Here is an 18,970-nt window from a genome sequence, read left to right as displayed (position 1 = left end):
AAAAAGATATTTTCATTGGATAAATAATTCCAGGTTGGCATTTTTTTTTTGTTTTTTCAATACTTTAAATATGTCATTCTATTGTCTCTGAGTTCATACTTGCTGTTGCAGAGTTACTATCAATATTACTGTTGTTTCCTGGAAAATAGCCTTTTTTAATCTGGTTGAGATTTTTCTTGCATTATAATTCAGGAGTTTGGCGGAAATCCCTAGCTATGATTTTCTTTATCTTCTTGGGGTTCACAGAGTTTCAGGAATTTGTTAATTCCCCTATTATTTTGGAAAACTATTCTGCCCTATTGTCTGTCTCCTCCCCTTTTGGAACTTCATTTATACATACATTACAACCATTAGTTGGGTCCAATATGTCTCTTAAATGTTCTGTTACTTCGGATTATCTATGTTAAGGACTATTACATTTTCCGTTCTGTATTACCCTTCTTTATCTCTGATAACTCCTTGCTTAGGAGTCTGCATAGGCTGAAATTAATATAGCTACACTTGCTTTCTTTTGATTAGAGTTAGCATGGTGTACTTTCCTCCATTCATTTACTTTTAATCTTTATGTGTCTTTATATAGAAAGTGGGTTTCTTAGACAATATATAGTTAGGTCAATATATAGCTTTTGATCTACTCTAAAAATATATGTCTTCATTTTTTAATTATTTATTTATTTATTTTAAAGATTTATTTTCTTTTTTTTTTTTTAAGAGGGACAGAGAGAGAGAGGAAGGGAGCAAGAGCAAGCAGGGTGAGTAGAGGGCAGAGGGAGAGAGAGAATCTTAAGCAGGCTCACACTCAGCACGGAGCCTGGATGCGGGGCTTGATCTCACGACTCTGGGATCATAACCTGAGCTGAAATCAAGAGTTGGACACTCAACCAACTGCATCACCCAGGCATCCCACAATATATGTCTTTGATTGGTGCATTTAGACACCTGATGTTCAAAGTGATTCCTGATACAGTTGGATTAATAATACCTATTATGTCAATTATTGTTTTCTATTTTTGCCCTTGTTCTTTGTTCTTATTTATCTCTCTTACTCTTCTGCCTTTGTGGTTTCAATTGAGCATTTTATATGATTCCACTTTCTGTCTTTTCTTAGAATATTAGTTATACTTCCTTTTCAACTATTTTTAGTGGTTGCCCTAGAGTTTGTAATATACATTTACAACTAACCCAAGTTCACTTTAAAATAACACTACACTACTTCACAGAAACCTTGTAATAATGAGTACCTTATATAATAAAATAATCCTAATTCCTCTGGTCTTATATCATTACTGTCATTCATTTCATTTATATAAGGATATATAAATGCAAATATATACATAAGATATATATATATAAGCATGTAGAATTGAATACATTGTTGCTATCATTATTCTAAATTGTTACTTAGATCAAATAAAGAAAAATAAAAGCCTTTAATTTTATCTTTACTTATTCCTTCTTCAATGCTCTTCCCTTCTTTTTTTTTTTTTAAGATTATTTATTTATTTATTCATGAGAGACACAGAGACAGAGGCAGAGGGAGAAGCAGGCTACATTCAGGAAACCCAACGTGGGACTCGATCCTAGGACACCGGGATCACGCCTTGAGCCAAAGGCAGATAGATGCTCAACCAATGAGCTACCCAGGCGTCCCTGCTCTTCCCTTCTTTATGGAGATCTGAGTTACTAACCTGTAGTACTTTTCTTCTCTTTAAAGAACTTCTTTTAACATTTCTTGTCTGACACATCTACTGACAATAAGTTCCCTCAATTTTTGTTTGTCCAAGAAAGCCTTTTTTTCTCCTTCACTTTAAGAATTTCAAAAGTTACAGATTTCTAGGCGAGTGTTGATTCTCCCCCATCACTCTACTTGAATGGTTTATGAAGGTAAGTTTGATGTAATTATTCTTTTTGTTCCTCTATAGGTAAGTTATTTTTCCCACCTTTGGCTTTTTTAAGGATTTTTTATCTTTGGTTTTCTGTAATTTGAAAATTTTCTGGATCTATGGTTTGGTGTTTAACACCTTATTTGAGAAAATCCTCAGTCACTACTGTTTCAAATATGTCTTCTATTCTTTCTTGCTTTCTTTTTCTGGTATTTCTTTTGCAGTTGCCCACAATCCTTGGATATTCTGTTCTGTTTTCTCAGTCTCTGTTTCTTTGTTTTTCCAGTTTCGAAGATTTCTGTTGACATATCCTAAAGCTCAGAGATTCTTTCCTCAGCTGGAGGGGAGCTCCATTAAAGGCATTCTTTATTCTATTCAGTACTTTTGATTGTGAGCACTCATTTTTGTTTTGTTATTTTAGGATTTCCACCTCACTACTTACATTACCCATCCATTCTTGCATATTGTCTACTTAATCCATTAGAACCCTTAGTTTGCTTTTAGTTTTTTTAGTTTTCCCTCTTCCTTTGGTGGGAGAATGACTAGAGCAGACTGAAGCTGAGTATTTCCCTTCCCCCAGGTTAGCTGGGCTCTGATAAATTCTCGGTTAACTAGGCTCTGGTTAACTAGTTTCCTCTGAAGGCAGCCCTGTTAAGAAGAGGAAAGGGCTCTGGTGTCTTTAAAAATGGTTCCTTTTCCCTTCCCCCTGATAGAAGCATGTTCTCTATGATTTCTGAGAGAATCTGGTCAAGCTCTTAAAGATGAATCCCACAAAATTGTGGGGGGCTCCTTATGATTGGGTCTCTCGGGAGTTTTTAACACTCAGAGTTACCCTCCAGCAAGTTGCCAATTACAGTTCAGGCTTCCCAAGCCCAGCACTGGTTCCAGGTACTGGTCCTGAGTTTCCCCTTCTCTTCTCCAAGAAGTCATTACTTTCTGTATTTGCTTGCTTCTCCAGTTTTGGAGGGACCCGCTGCCCTGTGTCCTATCTCTCTTACGGATCCTCAAATAGTTTTTTTTTTTTTTTTTAAAGTCTGTTCAGCTTTTTTACTTGTTAGGACAGAATGGCAGCTTCTAGGCTCCTTAACGTGCAGAACCAGAAGCCACAAGTATTCTGTTATCTATATATTTTTCCCCTGGTGTTTCAGTTTGGATATTTTCTATTTTTCTGTCTTCAAGTTCACTACTCTTATTTTCTGTTGTGTCTAATCTGTTCTTAAACCATTCTATAAGCCTTTTAATGTAATCAACCACATTTCCCAGCTCTACACTGTCCATGGTTTCTTTTCTGTGTGCTCCAGTTCTATGATAAAATTATCCATCCATTTTTGTCCACCTTTCCGTCTCTTTTTTTTTCTTTCTTTTAAACATTATTATTTTAAAGCTTCTGTTAAATTCAACATCAATATCATAGGTAGATCTCCCTTTAGTGTTGGCTTTTCTTGCCTGTCAATAACATGGTCCTGCCTCTTCACATGTTTTATTGTTTTTCTATTGTATGCCAAACATTGTATATAAAAGAATTCTGTAATTGTATATTCCATTGCCCATATCAGACATAATGTACTTTATTTATTTTTTTAATATTTTATTTATTCATGAGTGACAGAGAGAGAGAGAGGCAGAGACATAGGCAGAGGGAGAAGCAGGCTCCATGCAGGGAGCCTGATGTGGGATTCAATCCTGGGACTCTGGGATCACACCCTGGGCCAAAGGCAGCCACTCAACCGCTGAGCCACCCAGGCATCCCCATAATGTACTTTAAAAGTAGGTATTAGTGTTGTCCTGTATTGCTTATGTTGCACCTGCATCTGTCGTCTAAAACATTTTGAAGTGTTCTATAATCTTTTGAGTTAAAGAAAATTCCTTAATTATAGTGAGGGTGGGTGAAATGAGTAAAGGAACAAACCATGGGGATGACGACTACAGTTGTTAATACTGGATTGTATATTTGAAAAGTGTTAATAGAACAGATGTTAAAAGTTATCACAGGAAAAAATTGTGACTATGTATGGTGACAGATGTAAACTAGACTTACTGTACTGATCATTTTGTAATATATGCAAATATCAAATCATGTTTGTACACATGAAACTAATATACTGTTATATATCAATTATACCTTAAATAAATAAATGGGAAAAATTCTATTGGAAAGACTTACTAAGATAGAGTCAGGTTTCTTCTGCTCTCATATTAAAATTTTTTTTTCCTTTATAATTGCCACACTGCAAAAGAATACCCTTTCCAAAGAATTTTCCCTTGTTTTGGATATATGAATCTGGATCTGCAACTCTTGAGGTTAAGTAGCTCTGTATTTTATCCCTGAATCCCTAGTGCCTAACAAAGTACCGGGTGCAGAGTGAATGTTCAAAAACTGTTATTGAATGAATGAGCAAATGGTCAACTAATAACCAATCCAAATTGCTTAGTCATATTAATTTACAACACATAAAATGGTATTCAAAGTTACCTCTAACTGTATATTGAAAATATTTTGCACTATTATATACTTTGAGATCTCCCACATTTAAATCATAAAGAATGATTTCTTACCAGCTCTTCTTAGACCTATATGGTGAGTTAGGGATACAGAAGATGACCTTTGCTTCGGGATTGTCAGAAGATTTGAACTAAAAGGCCCATTTAGATAGGATCCTTGACTAAAAGGGAAAGATAACAGATTAAGAATTTTAAAGCCATGGGAAATTTCCTCTTTTTTATTCATGGTCTTCAGTTCAACTAGGAAACATTTACTTATACATTCAGAGTTTAGACATCTATCTAGTGCTTACAGGCCTAAAGGAGGAGCCAGTAAATGTTTTCTGCAATGGACCAATTAGCAAATAAATACTTTTGGCTTTATAACTACTCGACCCTGAGTATAAAAGCCACTGTAGCATAAAAGCAGCCACAAATAATAAGAAATAAGTATGATTGTGTTTCAATATAATTTTATTTGCAAAAAACAGGTTACAGACCACACTGAGCCCACGGGCTGTAGTTTGCTGAACCCTGGTATTAAGCAGGTTATCATAACATCTGGAGGACTTCTTAGAACACAGATTGCTAGTTCTACCTGCAGGTTCATTAGGTCTGGGGCAGGCAGGGCCAGTAATCTGCATTTCTAATAAGTTCATAAGTGATGCTGGCACTGCTGGGTCCAGGGACCTCACTGAGAATCACTGGCCTAAGATATACAGTTTTCACTATTTCCTGCCCCCTCTCTTCACAGCTATCGATTACCCATTAACTCAGTCACTTCCTGTAACTATTTTTTATAGGTTTCAGAGGTCTTATGAAGAAATTAAACATAGGTAGGCAATCACACAGTACACCAATGTGATACATAAAATGCAATTTAAGATTATATATTTGAAAGCTTTCCAGTGCCAGCCATATAGCAAGTACACCATAAATTTTACCCTTTCTTTGATACTCACTAGCTTGTTTTCTTCTGTCAACATCTCACGTGGGCACTTTGCCACAGGCTCAAGGACAAATCTAGATTATCTGCTTTTCACTCAGTATTTTTTAGTGTAGGCTAAGTTCTCAATAAACTCTTCTCCAACTGCTTCATTTTTTCTATATGTCCATACTCATTATTCAAGGAAGGCCTATTTTTTCTGTGACGTAAAAGATTTTATTCGTGTCTCTATTACATTTATACATAGTGTATTAGAATTTCACTGATTATAGATTCTTTTCCCTCATTATTTTGTGATTTTCTCTAGGGGCTATAAGACATATCTCTACATCCCCAGTGGATATAGCACAGTGCCTGATAAAGGTGTTCAATGGGATAAATGAATGATCTTCTCTTTAGGTTCCTAGTCTCAATTTTCTAGAGAATATATCGATCATTTTTGCTCCCCAATTTTGGGTGGACTCTCTTTCTTTCCCTAACTCTTGCTTTCAGGCTCTCCTTGGACCTTTTTCTAGAAACCCATGTTTGTTCTATATTCCCATGGAAGAAAAAAATTCTGTATTATAAAAAGAGAAGGCATGCAAAACCAGTTAGCAATCATTAAAACTTCCTTACTGACATTAACAAAAATTTTAACACTATTTTATTGTGTACCATTTATTGTTTTAGGTAGTTTACATACTTTTATCTTTTTTTAAGTCTCCTACTATTTAACAGATAAGGAAACTGAGGCTTCTAGAGGCTAAGTAATGTCCCCCCATTCACACAGCTAAAATTTACAGTGGCAGAGCTAAAATTCAACCTCTAATTTGTCTCTAGAAGGAGAAAGCATTTATTTTCTACCTATTTTTAAAAGGTGTTGGCCACATCTCCCACAAAACAATTCTATCTTTGTGTGTTTCTCCATCTGTAAAATTAGAGATTCAGAAGTAACGCCCCCCGCCCCCCCGCCCAGTTTCATGGGTAGAATTTATTGATTCATCAGTTGCATATAACACCCAGTGCTCATTACATCAGTGCCCTCCTTAATGCCCATCACCCAGTTTCCCCATCCCCTCATTCATCTCCCCTCTGGAGGTAAGGACTTTTAAATGAACATCTAACTTTTGGAGTCTATCATGTTTTATCCTCAAGCCAGTAGTAATGATAATTTGTTGATGATGTCACAAAAAGAGGCAGTATGCAAGTAATGCCACCCAATAAATTCATCTCCGGCTAACACTCAGTCCTTCTTTGTATTTGAGATTTCCTTGCTCACATGTTAAGTGGGGGAAATGAGGAAAGCGCAGTAAGAATACCACTCAGGGCTATCTTCAAACAGAAAAATTTGTGTATTCTACCAAAGTTTACTCCCTGATTAATTGTCAAAACAAAGCTACATCTTTGTCCTTTTCAAAATGCGCCCACAGCAAGGCTCCATAGTTTTCTACCTTGATCTAGGGTCTTAACATTTGAAGCATACCATACAGTCAGTTAGCTGTGTAGAATTGAGAGGTACAGGTCAAATTATAGGTTTTCAGCTGAGTTCTAGAATCGTCTCATTAATTCCTGGCCTACAACCAGATAAATGTACACTCCAATGAGATTACATAAAATACTGAAGAAAGCAGAGGAAAGAAGGATGGGAATCTAAAAGTTTATTAATAGTTGGTAGGAGGATGATTGAAATCATATTTGGGAATCATTACAAGAGATTGTCAAGTTATGGTCACAGAGTTAAGCCACATGTTAAGAGTTGATTTTCAGCTAACCAATGCAAATTACCCTGATAAGGTTTGTATGTGTGTGTGTGTGTGTGTGTGTGTGTGTAGCTGTATAAACTTGTTGGCTGTATGTCTAGATTCACAGAGTAATTCTCTTAAGAAACTGAGTGAGATGATGCCATTAGCCCCCTTGAATCTCTTCAGCTCAAATAGGGTCCAGGGATTGGTATAAATCTCTAATACATTATGAGATCCAGAATTGAGAAGCTGGTTCCCTAGTGCATTATTTAAGGAACATAGTTCCTAACAAGTTCTTTCACTGATTACCAGATCAGTTATGGAGAGGAAGGATAAATTGGAGAATGAGTTAAAGGGAAGGCTCCTTAGCGTAGGGGTGACTTAGTCAATAGCCCACGGAGTTTTGGGAAACAACTTGCCTGCTTTTCCCCACGGAAAGTCTGTTCAAAGGAAGTGAGCTGTGAACTCTAAATATATGTATGTGCTCTGTTTAGCCACAGGGAGGGCTGGGTCCTAGCAGTCAGTCCAAGGATACAAGCATAGCCATTTTTTAAACCATAGTGTCAACCCTGGAACTCAGAGATGGGTAATCCAATTGTCAGCTAACTCAAAAAAACCTTATTCTACATTTCCTGGAACTTCGTGACCACAGAATCTTTATCCTAGGTCTTAAGCTTCAGCAGAAGGCAGCATCCATTGTCATAATCTAATATGGACACCATACTCTTGCAGGACATTTGTTAAGCAGCTGTTTACCTTTAAAGATCCATTTTAATGCAATCAAACTCATCACGGTAATCAAGCAGGCCTCAGAAGAGCAGTAATGACTAATACACAGCAGAAAGTGAAAGTGCCAAAAAATAAAATAAAAAATAAATAAAAATAAAAAGAAAGTGAAAGTGCCATAAAAGAGGTAAAGAAAAGGTGTTAAGGAGATTCAAAGGTGAAACAGATTACTTCTCCTTGGAAACCAAGGGAGGAAGACATCAGGGTGTTAGTCTTTAGAGGTGACACCTGAGCCCAGTCTTTTAGGCTATACAGACATGAGGGTGAGAAGACATGTTCCAGGGGGAGAGAGCAACTATAGGGGGGCATAGAAGCAGACAAATAGAGGGAAGCGCAAATAGTTAAACATGACTGGAGTTTCAGATAAATAGAGAAAGACTGATGTATTTTGGTGTTGTAATCAATTAAAATCTCAAGTCCTGTGAGAGATGAACAGTGCTGAACTCTTCAGGGCAGGTAATACGGTGGCTGTTCAAATGCAGTAACTCTTCTGCCCTGGGGTTTTCTTCCTTTGGATTCCTGTTATCATATCTATCATAAAGTGTATAATACTTCACTTTTTTCTCCAGACAAAGCATGAAGAAAGGCAAAATTCAATCCTATAGGGCAGCCCTGGTGGTGCAGCAGTTTAGCGCCGCCTGCAGCCAGGGCGTGATCCTGGAGACCCTGGATCAAGTCCCACGTCAGGCTCCCTGCATGGAGCCTGCTTCTCCCTCTGCCTGTGTCGGTGCCTCTCTCTCTCTCTGTGTCTCTCATGAATAAATAAATAAAATCTTTAAAAAAAATTCAATCCTATATTACTCTCTATTCAAACAAGGTGGGCTGGGAACTTTAATTCAGCTTAATTTTCAAACGGGTTAAACTAAAAATGAAAATTATCAGGAAAAGTTGAAGGAAGAGTTTAACGCACGTCACATGCCTACATTTTCACCTAGAGAGCATTCCGAGTCATTTTTCTGTTCTCATTCTTTGCAAGATTGCTCATGTCTTTTAGTTTGTTTACTTTTTCCAAGTAAGAGTGCAGCTTTGACATAAGGGAATTACAGGGTTTCAAACCCCAGGCTAGGAATTTGGGTCCTATTCTATAGGCATTGGTAAAGGTTCCAAAAACTTGATGTCTGTTTAAGGAAGATTTGTGGCAGACAGGTAGGAGATGGATCAGGCTGCGAAGAATATTAGAAATAGAAAAGCCAATTAAGAGGATGACAGTCCAGGTAAGAATAAGCATGAAGCAGTGTAGGCAAAGTGAAAAAGGAGAAGAGAGAGCAGAAAAGAAACAAGATGCAGACATAGACCTGACAGCTGGTATCAAAAGGATGCAAAGATAACATCAACTTTTCTAGCTAAATCCATTTTTTTTTAAGCAACCACCAAACTAGAGTGTAGTAGCATTATGTCAGGAAATAAGGGCAGAAACACAGTAACATGAAAATGTACTGGAGGGATGAGAAATTTGGTTTCAGTCAGAGCTTTGGGGAATGAGAGGTTCAATACTGGAATCACGTTGAAAACACAGTTGGGAGCATTTTTTTTAATTATTTTTTTTAAAAAGATTTTATTTATTTACTCATGAGAAATGCAGAGAGAGAGAGAGAGGCAGAGACACAGGCAGAGGGAGAGGCAGGCTCCATGCAGCGAGCCTGATGTGGGACTCAATCCCGGGACCCCGGGATCATGCCCTGGGCCAAAGGCAGGCGCTAAACCGCTGAGCCACCCGGGCTTCCCATTTGTTGGGATCATTTAAAATCACAGCGAAGCTATACGCAGAATCCAACGCTAGGTTCAAATCAGGACTCAAAAATATAGGACATGTGACCTCAGTTTTGGGTGCTCTAATAAAGTCAAGATGAATGCCTCATGATTCCAGATTCATAAGTCTATTCGCTTAAAGCCTAAAGGTTCCTGAACAAAACATTACCATATGTGAAAGATCTATAGCTATGCTGCCTAAAATGAGTGCCATACACGGACGCCTGCGTGGCTCAGTAGTTGAGTATCTGCCTTCGGCTCAGAGTGATCCAGAGTCCCGGGATCGAGTTTCACATCAGGCTCCTTGCATGGAGCTTGCTTCTCCTCCCTCTGCCTCTCTGTGTCTCTCATGAATAAAAAAATAATATTTTAAAATAAAATAAAATAAAATGACTGCCATACATGGCTATAAGATGGCCACATATGACTCTTTGTATTTTACTTAAATTAATTAAATCAAATTTAAAATTCAGTTCCTTAAACATACTAGACATATGTCAAGTGGTCAGTAGCCACAGGTAGCTAGGGATTGCCATACTGGATGGTATGGATATAAAATATTCCCATAATCACAAAAATTTCTTTTTAAAACATTTTTAAAAAGATTTTATTTATTTATTCAGGAGAGACAGAGAGAGAGAGAGAGAGAGAGAGAGACTGGCAGAGACACAGGCAGAGGGAAAAGCAGGCTCCATGCTGGGAACCAGAGGTGGGACTCTATCCCGGGTTTCCAGGATCACACCCTGGATCGAAGGCAGTGCTAAACCACTGAACCACCCAGGCTGCCCCATCATCACAAAAATTTCTATTGGACGGCACTGATCTAAGATAATGTTTCTCATGGTTAAGAAATATGTCATATTTTCAGTTCCTATCATCATTGACTTCCCCATATCCCACTTCCATTAAAAAGCAAAACAAAACAAAACAAAAACAAGACTGTCATGTTTAGGCTCTGCATTTGCATTCTCCAGTACTATGCTCTTTCTACATCAATCCACTCCTGTTTATCTATTATCTATCACTCAATTTTCTTTTAATAAAAAAGGAGTTCATCTACTTGAATATATTATAGAAAATTCAAATTAAAAAAAATCACACAAGAATCTAGAAAATTTTGTTTGCTCGTCCTTCCTATATAAATGTTAACACAACTTTTAACAAATTCGTATGATCCAACCCTGCCATCTGCTGTTTCAAATGTGTAACTGTACAGCTCGAGCTAAATGCAGTACAACACATGCCCAATAAGGACAGCGCAGAAAGTTTACGCTGATTCCAAGTCTCTTAACATCCTTAGATGAGTGGCTAAAGAGCAGTTCGTAACTCCCACAGGAGAGCACTATGTTTCCTGGCTGCTTAAAAACAAAGTACTGAATCTTTGGTTATGAGGGTAAATGGGTATATTTACATTTAGAAAATTTCTGTCCCTGCATCTTCCCAGGTTCATTTAGCTGCAGTTACTGATGGCTTTCGTGTGCAGCATTAGCACCGGTCAGTTCCAAGTCAACCGTCCAGTGAGTACAGGATGTATTAGTAGTCGTAGTCCTCCAGCAAGAACAGAGCTTAGGGAAGAGTTCTGCTACCTTGTGTCTACCCTCGGAGAGAAGCCTGGGAACGTGCTCCTCCGCTAGCAAGTCAGTAGCTCCGCTGACCCAACTTTGGATGCTGTGCACTGACGGGTGTGATCGCCCCCATAAGCCTAATTTAAAAGCTTTCCTACCCTGTCCTAAACTGACTCTCACTTCCTCAAACCGCCTCCCTGATTTTTCTTCTCAAGGCCCCAGCATGCCTCGTACCCAAGGTACTTAAATGTTTTGGAGAAGACACGTTTGCTTCCTTTTAAGGATCAGTTTCTCTATGGTGCCTTATGACCACCCGTGCTGTCCTAGGTCTAAAATACTTCAACTGTTCCTTCTGCTTTTAGTTATTTCAAACCTCATTCAACAAAGTGGATGTATTTGACTCAAGTTTCTTTAAAAGACTGGGGATTTTACCTCGAAATGCCAAACTCTTGGTGTGGCCTCTTGCCATTCCCGCGCTCCCACCTTGAAGACTGTTCTGCGGGCGGCGGGCCTGAGGCTGTGGAGCTCCTCCTCAGCTGTGGAGTCGATAGACTAGTCCTACTGCTTAGGCCCTGCGGGATAATTGAACAGTGGTTAAAATCGTCACCTTCAGATCTGCTGTGTGTGCATCAGTCAAGAGGACGTACAAAGATATCAATGCAAAGTATCTTTTTAACAGGTACAGGAGAAAGAACATTTTACTCTGAAAAGCCATCAAATGACTCCAAATTTTACATTCTATACTGTTGTTCAATTATTAACTCTTCCTCCCACTTAAAAAAATGATCTCTGAATGCCCTACAATTTAACAAGATACTTATTTTTTGTACACATCACCCCCTCGTTTCATGAGAAACAAATGCTTACAAATTCAAAAGTTGATATGAAAGATTTACCCTGAAAAGCAATTGCAGAGGACAAGCTTCAGATCAGGGACAAAAGCCCTATATCCTAAGCCTTTTTTTATTTTCAGTACAGTGCTAATGTACATAGGGTTAATCTGGAGAAAGTGAAAGATTCAGAGCCATCTTTTTTTTTTTTTTTTTTCAGAGCCATCTTTTTATTTTTTTATTTATTTTTTTTTCAGAGCCATCTTTTTAATTAACAAACTCAGAACACGATTAGCATTAATAATATCTTAATTTTTGGGCAGCCCAGTGGCACAGCAGTTTAGCGCCGCCTACAGCCCGGGGTTTGATCCTGGGGACCCTGGATCGAGTCCCACGTCGGGCTCCCTGCATGGAGCCTGCTTCTCCCTCTGCCTGTGCCTCTCTCTCTCTCTCTCTCTCTCTCTGTGTGTGTGTGTCTCTATGAATAAATAAAATAAATAAAATCTTTAAAAAAAATCTTAATTTTTGAAAATATTCCGAATTGATCTACTCAATTAACCAAAGTTGTTTTTTTTTTTTTTTAAACTACTGAATGGGTGGGGTTTTTTTTTTTTTTTCTTTTTTTTCCTGAATGGGTGTTTTACTGAGATTTACATAAAACAGTTTTTGCTTCTTCTGAATTTTCCCCATTAACAGATACTGAAACCATCTCAGAGATAAATATCTCCTATGTTTAAATTTCCCAATGATGTTGATTTTGTAAAGATTCATAGTTAGACTCAGAGAAAAAGTTCTTTGTGGAACATAATCCTTTCTGGCTATAATTTAGGTTCATATAGTCTTTCTTAGTTCTTAACACACATATAAGACATTTACATTAAATTACTTTTTACAACTCCTTTTCCTCACTAATTATCTTTTCATAAATAGCTATGGTTCTTTTCTGGAGTAGCGTCAGTCTTCTATTCTATTCCAAAAGCAGAGACAAATCAGATGTGAAAGAAGTTTAAATAACACAATGAAACGAAATAAAGGTTACTTCCTGGTTCTTATAGGACTTACTCCTATCAGTACCAAAAATAAACCTGATTACCTAGAATGTTCAGGAAATGAGGCACTTAGGCATCCTGTTTAATTAATATTGTTTAAAATGTTTTTAAAATGTACTAGTGCACTTTTTTACACAGTATACACAGTAACAAACATAATGGTGTCAGTAAGATTTTCCTGATTAAGATTTTTAAGGAAAAAAAAAAAAAAGATTTTTAAGGATTATTATTTTTAAGATTGCTCTTCTGTTGTGTCCAGTATACTTCAATTGAAAAAAGAAAAAAACTGCAAATGACATCAAATGTCAATGGAAAATACAAAAGAGCATATCACATATGTTCATAGTTTCCACATGTCAAGTGAAAACTAAGAATAGAGTTATTTAATTGATGAATTTTTTACTGTCACTTTTTGATGCTTGTGATTAACCTATTTCTCATAGGTAGAGTGCTAAAAAGAATGTCAGACAGCTTGGGGCAGCCCAGATGGCTCAGCGGTTTAGCTCCACCTTCGGCCCGGGGCCTGATCCTGGAGACTTGGGGATCGAGTCCTGCGTGGAGCCGTGGAGCCCACTTCTCCCTCTGCCTGTGTCTCTCATGAATAAATAAATAAAATCTTTAAAAAAAAAAAAAAGAAAGAAATAAAGAATGTCATGCAGCTAAGTACCATTGTTAATTGGACTTTGACGAAGGCAGGTGCTACTGTATAAATTTCTTAAAAATAAAAGCATCATATAATCACCTATCATCTAGATTTATGATCAGTAATTACCAAAATTTTGCCCTAACTGGGCTTGCTTAATTTTTCAACATTTCTATATTCTAATGCTGAGAACTAACACAATGAACTATCTGATCAAAATCCTTCCAAAACTATATTTAACTGTTTCTAAGCTCTATATACACTATTACAATGAACAAAATTAACTGATTTGAATTTTATCTTCTCTTGATTAGTTTCTTTACCTGTGTAGAATAAGTTAATCTAGAATAATCTCTAACATATTATTTCTCAAGTTTATGATTTTAGCTATTGATAAAGATATCGATTAATAAAATAAAGCTTATATTAAAAGCACTCTGAATGAGCATAATATAAACCTACTTAGAATAGTATTTATTATTTCTTAAAGAAAAGCCTATTTTGAAGCATTGATATTAAGAAAAATTAATCCCATATCTAATAATGGAAAAAATCAATGTCTATTGGGCTATAGCGATCCTTAGAGGGTAAAGGGGAAAAAAACAGATCAAAAAGATGTGAAAATTCATTTAAGATAATGCTATGTAATTCATAAAATGAATATTATAACGATCAATTCTTTGTGGTTCAATAAGAACGATTCCTGGATTCTAAATAATACAATAGATTAATTAATGACATGACTGGACTACTACTTTGTTATACAAGCCTAGAATTCAATTTGTGTGTTGTTTTCTACTTCTTAAAAACAGTAACAATGATAAAGAGTTGTAACCGATGAAGTGATAACTGCTGATTATAGCAAAGTTATTTAGAATTAAAGCTGAATACTCAATTAGAATTATTTGAGATTTATAACCACCTCTTGAAGTCCCAAACAGCTCAATATACAGTATAAAAAAGCTGATCCTTGAAAAAGAAAGTATATTTTATCTAAGCTATAAAGGAGCACTTTTAATTTGAAAATATTAAACATGGTAAGTAGGGCTGGCTAATTACTGTATCTTGACCTTGTGAAGTTTTCGATCTCCTTTCTCAGTTGGGTCCTCTATTTCTGAGCAGGGGTAAAATCCAGGAAATGGCGTGAGAGGATTAATCTTTGGCCTACAGGAACCTGAGAAAGCACCCATCAAGCTACTGATACTCCGCAGGGAAGAAATGACTTGTGGGGGAAGGGTTGGATCAATCAGAAGATCTGACACCATATTTCGAGCCTCATTTAGCACTGAAAGATCAACTCCACTTCCACCTCCAGAATTCTAGAAAAGAAAAGAAAAAAGTAATATTACAGATTTGCTATTTAAACATTCTAACATTTCAGAATTATTCTATTTTAAATCAATAGAAATATACATTACACATCCACAGCAGTTCTTTCACTTACTTTACACACTTAAGAGGCAGTCGAGCACAGTGATAAGGCTCCATTGCAATGACATTGGGGCTTGAAATCGACACTTTAATCCTAACTCTATGATTTTGAGCAAATTATTTAACATCTGCACCTTTTAGTTTCTTTACCATAAAATGGAGATTATAACATCTACCTCATTAAGGGCTTATGTGAGACTTTAGTCTGAGAATACATGTAAAACACATAAGGCAATGTATAGTGCATATATTAAAAGTGCAATAAATAATAGTATATCTGTCGATATTATGGAAAATAAGATAAAAATACAGGAAAACGGGGTCAGAGTTCAAAGGAGACAGTGATTAACTTTGAACTCATGGTCACCAATAGTATCATGGAAGGAGTAACATCACACTTCACCTTAAAGAATGTATAGAAAAGATATTTTTAAAATTTAGAATGAATATTTTATTGACATATACACGTGGTCTGATTTTTACTTTTTGAAAATACATATAGGGATCCCTGGGTGGCACAGCGGTTTGGCGCCTGCCTTTGGCCCAGGGCGTGATCCTGGAGATCCGGGATCGAATCCCACGTTGGGCTCCTGGTGCATGGAGCCTGCTTCTCCCTCTGCCTATGTCTCTGCCTCTCTCTCTCTCTCTCTGTGTGACTATCATAAAAAATAAAAAAATAAAAATAAAAATAAATGAAAATACATATATATGATGTTCAACTCAATTACCCATAGAAATGAGAACATGCATAATCAGAATAGTGAATTAAATGTTACTTGTGGTGCTTTTATTGTACCCTGAACTTATATTTGAGTGTGTCTGAAATTCATAATTACTGAATGCATGTAATGAGTTTACTATAAAACTGTTTAGTAAGTATCCTCAACACATTTTGGGACTAAGAAATGTTATGAAAGTTAGAACAATAATTAGCTAAATAATGTCTTTGCTCTTTGGAGAATTTTTTTCCCTGGTGAAGTATTATTTTATCTTAGTTTTTATGTGAAAATATTCCTTATTGCTAGGGTATAGCCCAGTTATTTCTAATCTTTATGAATAAATACTCCCCTATATATGTCACTATAGATAATTAAGGATATTTCTGACAAATAGCTTCCCATAAAATTGAATTTCTGAACCACAGTAAATGAACAGGTTAAGATTTGATCATTACTGTAAAACTGCCCTCCCATATGTTGGTTAAATCTATATGTCCACAAATTGTATTATAATAGCATCTATTTTCCCACACCTAAGTGAGAAATCTATTGATATTTGAGTTGGCATTCCCGTACAATCATGTGTCATTTCTCAAATGTTTAATTATGACATGGCTTGCAGATTTTGGTTTTGGGTTCTTTTTTTTTCATATTTGGGATTCACTCAGCTTCTCAAATTTGTAAGATTACGTCTTTTGCAAAATTTGGGGAAGTTTTCAGCCATCATTTTTTTCAAATAATCTTTTAAACTCACTCTCTCCTTCTCAGATACTGATATGAATTTTGGATCTTTTGTTATTGTCCCTAAGACTCTGTTCATTTTGTTTCCACCTATTTTCTTTCTGTTGTTCAAATTGGGTAAATTCTATTGCTTTAGCCTGAAGCTCACAGATTCCAACCTCTGTCATCTCCACTCTCCTACTGAGCCCATTCAGCAAGTTTTAATTTCCATTATTGCATTTTTCAGTTCCATAGTTTTCATTTCTTTCTTTTTTATAACTTCTATAGATCTACCTCAGAGATGTTGCAGGTTTGGTTCCAGACTACTGCAATAGAGTAAATAGCACAATAAAGTGAGTCAAAAGAAATTTTCTGGTTTCCTAGTGCATATAACAGTTATGTTTACAATATACTGTAGTCTATTACATGTGCAATGGCATTATGTCTAAAAAAAACAGTGTACATACCTTAATCTAAAAATACTTTATCTGGCCACCTGGGTGGCTCAGTTGGTTAAGAATCTGACTTTGATTTCAGCTCAGGTCAGGATCTCAGGGTTGTGAGATTGAGCCCTGTGCCAGGCTCCATGCTGGGTGTGGAGCCCGCTTAGAATTCTCTTTCTCCCTCTGCCCCTCCCCTCCATACTCTCTTCTCACTCTTAAAAAAAAAAAAAAAAAAAAGATACTTTATTGCTAAAAAATGCTAACTATCATCTAAGTTTTTGGTGAGTTGTCCTCTTTTTGCTAGTGGAGGGTCCTGACTTTGACACTGATGGCTGCTGACTGATCAAAACAAAATGGTGGTTGCTAAAGGCTGGGGTGGCTCTGGCAATTTCTTAAAATAAATGAAGTCTGCTGCATTCAGTTGACTCTTCCTTTCACAAACATTTCCCTGTAGCATCTGATGCTGTTTGATAGCATTTTATCTACAGCAGAACTTCTTTCAAACTTGGGAGTCAATCCTCTCAAAACCTGCTGTTGCTTTATCAAGCTTATGTAATATTCTAAATCCTTTGCTGTCATCTCAGCAATCTTCACAGCAGCTTCACCAGGAGTAGATTCTATCTCATGAAACCACTTTCTTTGCTCATTCATAAGAAGCAACTCCTCATACGTATGTTCAAGTTTTATCATGAGATCGCAGCAATTCAGACTCTACTCCTGATTTTATTTCTCTTGCTATATCTACCACATGTGTAGTTACTTTCTCCACTGAATTCCTGAACCCCTCAAAATCATCCATGAGGGTTGGAATGAACTTTTTCCAAATTCCTATTAATGTTGGTATTTAAAGAAAAAAAAAAGTTGGTATTTTGATCTTTTCCCACTAATCACAAATGTTTTTAATGGCATCTAGAATGGTGACTCCTTTTCAGAAGGTTTCAATTTTCTTTGCCCAGATCCAACAGAGGAATCACTATCTATGGTAGGCATCCTAGTTTAACATAATTCATAACCCTGTGATTTTCAGAATAGTAAATGAGCACTGGCTTCAACATCAAGTCACTAGGCCCTGATGTCTCCTCTCTGGCCATGGGAGGGTCTAGGTGCCATCTTCCAATAGAAGGCTGTTTCACCTGCACTGAAAATCTGTTGTTTAGTGTAGCCAACTTCATTAATTAGCTTAGATCTTCTGGATAATTTGCTGAAGCTTCTACATCAGCACTACATCAGCACTGACTTGAACTTTGATATTATGGAGATGGCTTCCTTCCTTTCCTTCCTTAAACCTCATGAACCAACCTCTGCTACGTTCAGACTTGGCTTCTCCAGTTTCTTCATTTCTCTCTCTCTCTCTCTTTAAAGATTTATTTATTCATTCATTCATTCATTCATTCATTCATGAGAGACACACAGAAAGAGCAGAGACATAGGCAGAGGGAGAAACAGGCTCCCCGTGGGGAGCCAGATTTGAGACTCATTCCTGGGACCCAGGATCATGCCCTGAGCTGAAGGCAGACACACTCAATCACTGGACACCCAAGTGTCCCTTCACTTCTCTCATCTTTCCTAGAATTGAAGAGAATTAGGGTCTTGCTCTGGATTAGGCTTTGGCTGCAAGGAATGTTGTAGCTGGTTTGATTCTCTATCTAGACACTAAAGTTTTCTCTGTATCATCAATAAAGTTTTACTTTCTTATGATTCACATGTTCACTAAAGTTCACTTTTACATTTCCTTCAAGAACTTTTTCTTTGCATTCACAACTTGAATGTCTGGGCAATAGGCCTAGCTTTTGACCTATCTCAGCTTTTGACATGCCTTCCGCTCTGAGCTTAATCATTTCTAGCTTTTGATTTAAAGGGAGAGACGGGGATCCCTGAGTGGCGCAGCGGTTTGGCGCCTGCCTTTGGCCCAGGGCGCGATCCTGGAGACCCGGGATCGAATCCCACATCGGGCTCCCTGTGCATGGAGCCTGCTTCTCCCTCTGCCTATGTCTCTGCCTCTCT

At 37.0% G+C, this 18,970-nt stretch overlaps 1 protein-coding gene across 1 annotated transcript in view; it reads right to left on the bottom strand.

Moving 5' to 3' along the window:
* LOC119865018 (phosphodiesterase 3B) overlaps positions 1 to 18,970 on the bottom strand; it is a 168,123-nt gene that overhangs the window by 43,921 nt on the left and 105,232 nt on the right. The window contains 3 exon segments of the mRNA XM_038569119.1: positions 4,440 to 4,546; positions 11,564 to 11,703; positions 14,724 to 14,972. Of these exon segments, the coding sequence (XP_038425047.1) occupies positions 4,440 to 4,546; positions 11,564 to 11,703; positions 14,724 to 14,972 (496 nt within the window).

The sequence above is a fragment of the Canis lupus genome, chromosome 21 (assembly GCF_011100685.1).
Source record: "Canis lupus familiaris isolate Mischka breed German Shepherd chromosome 21, alternate assembly UU_Cfam_GSD_1.0, whole genome shotgun sequence".
NCBI classification, from domain to species: domain Eukaryota; kingdom Metazoa; phylum Chordata; class Mammalia; order Carnivora; family Canidae; genus Canis; species Canis lupus.
This window is presented reverse-complemented; position numbering and strand designations above follow the sequence as displayed.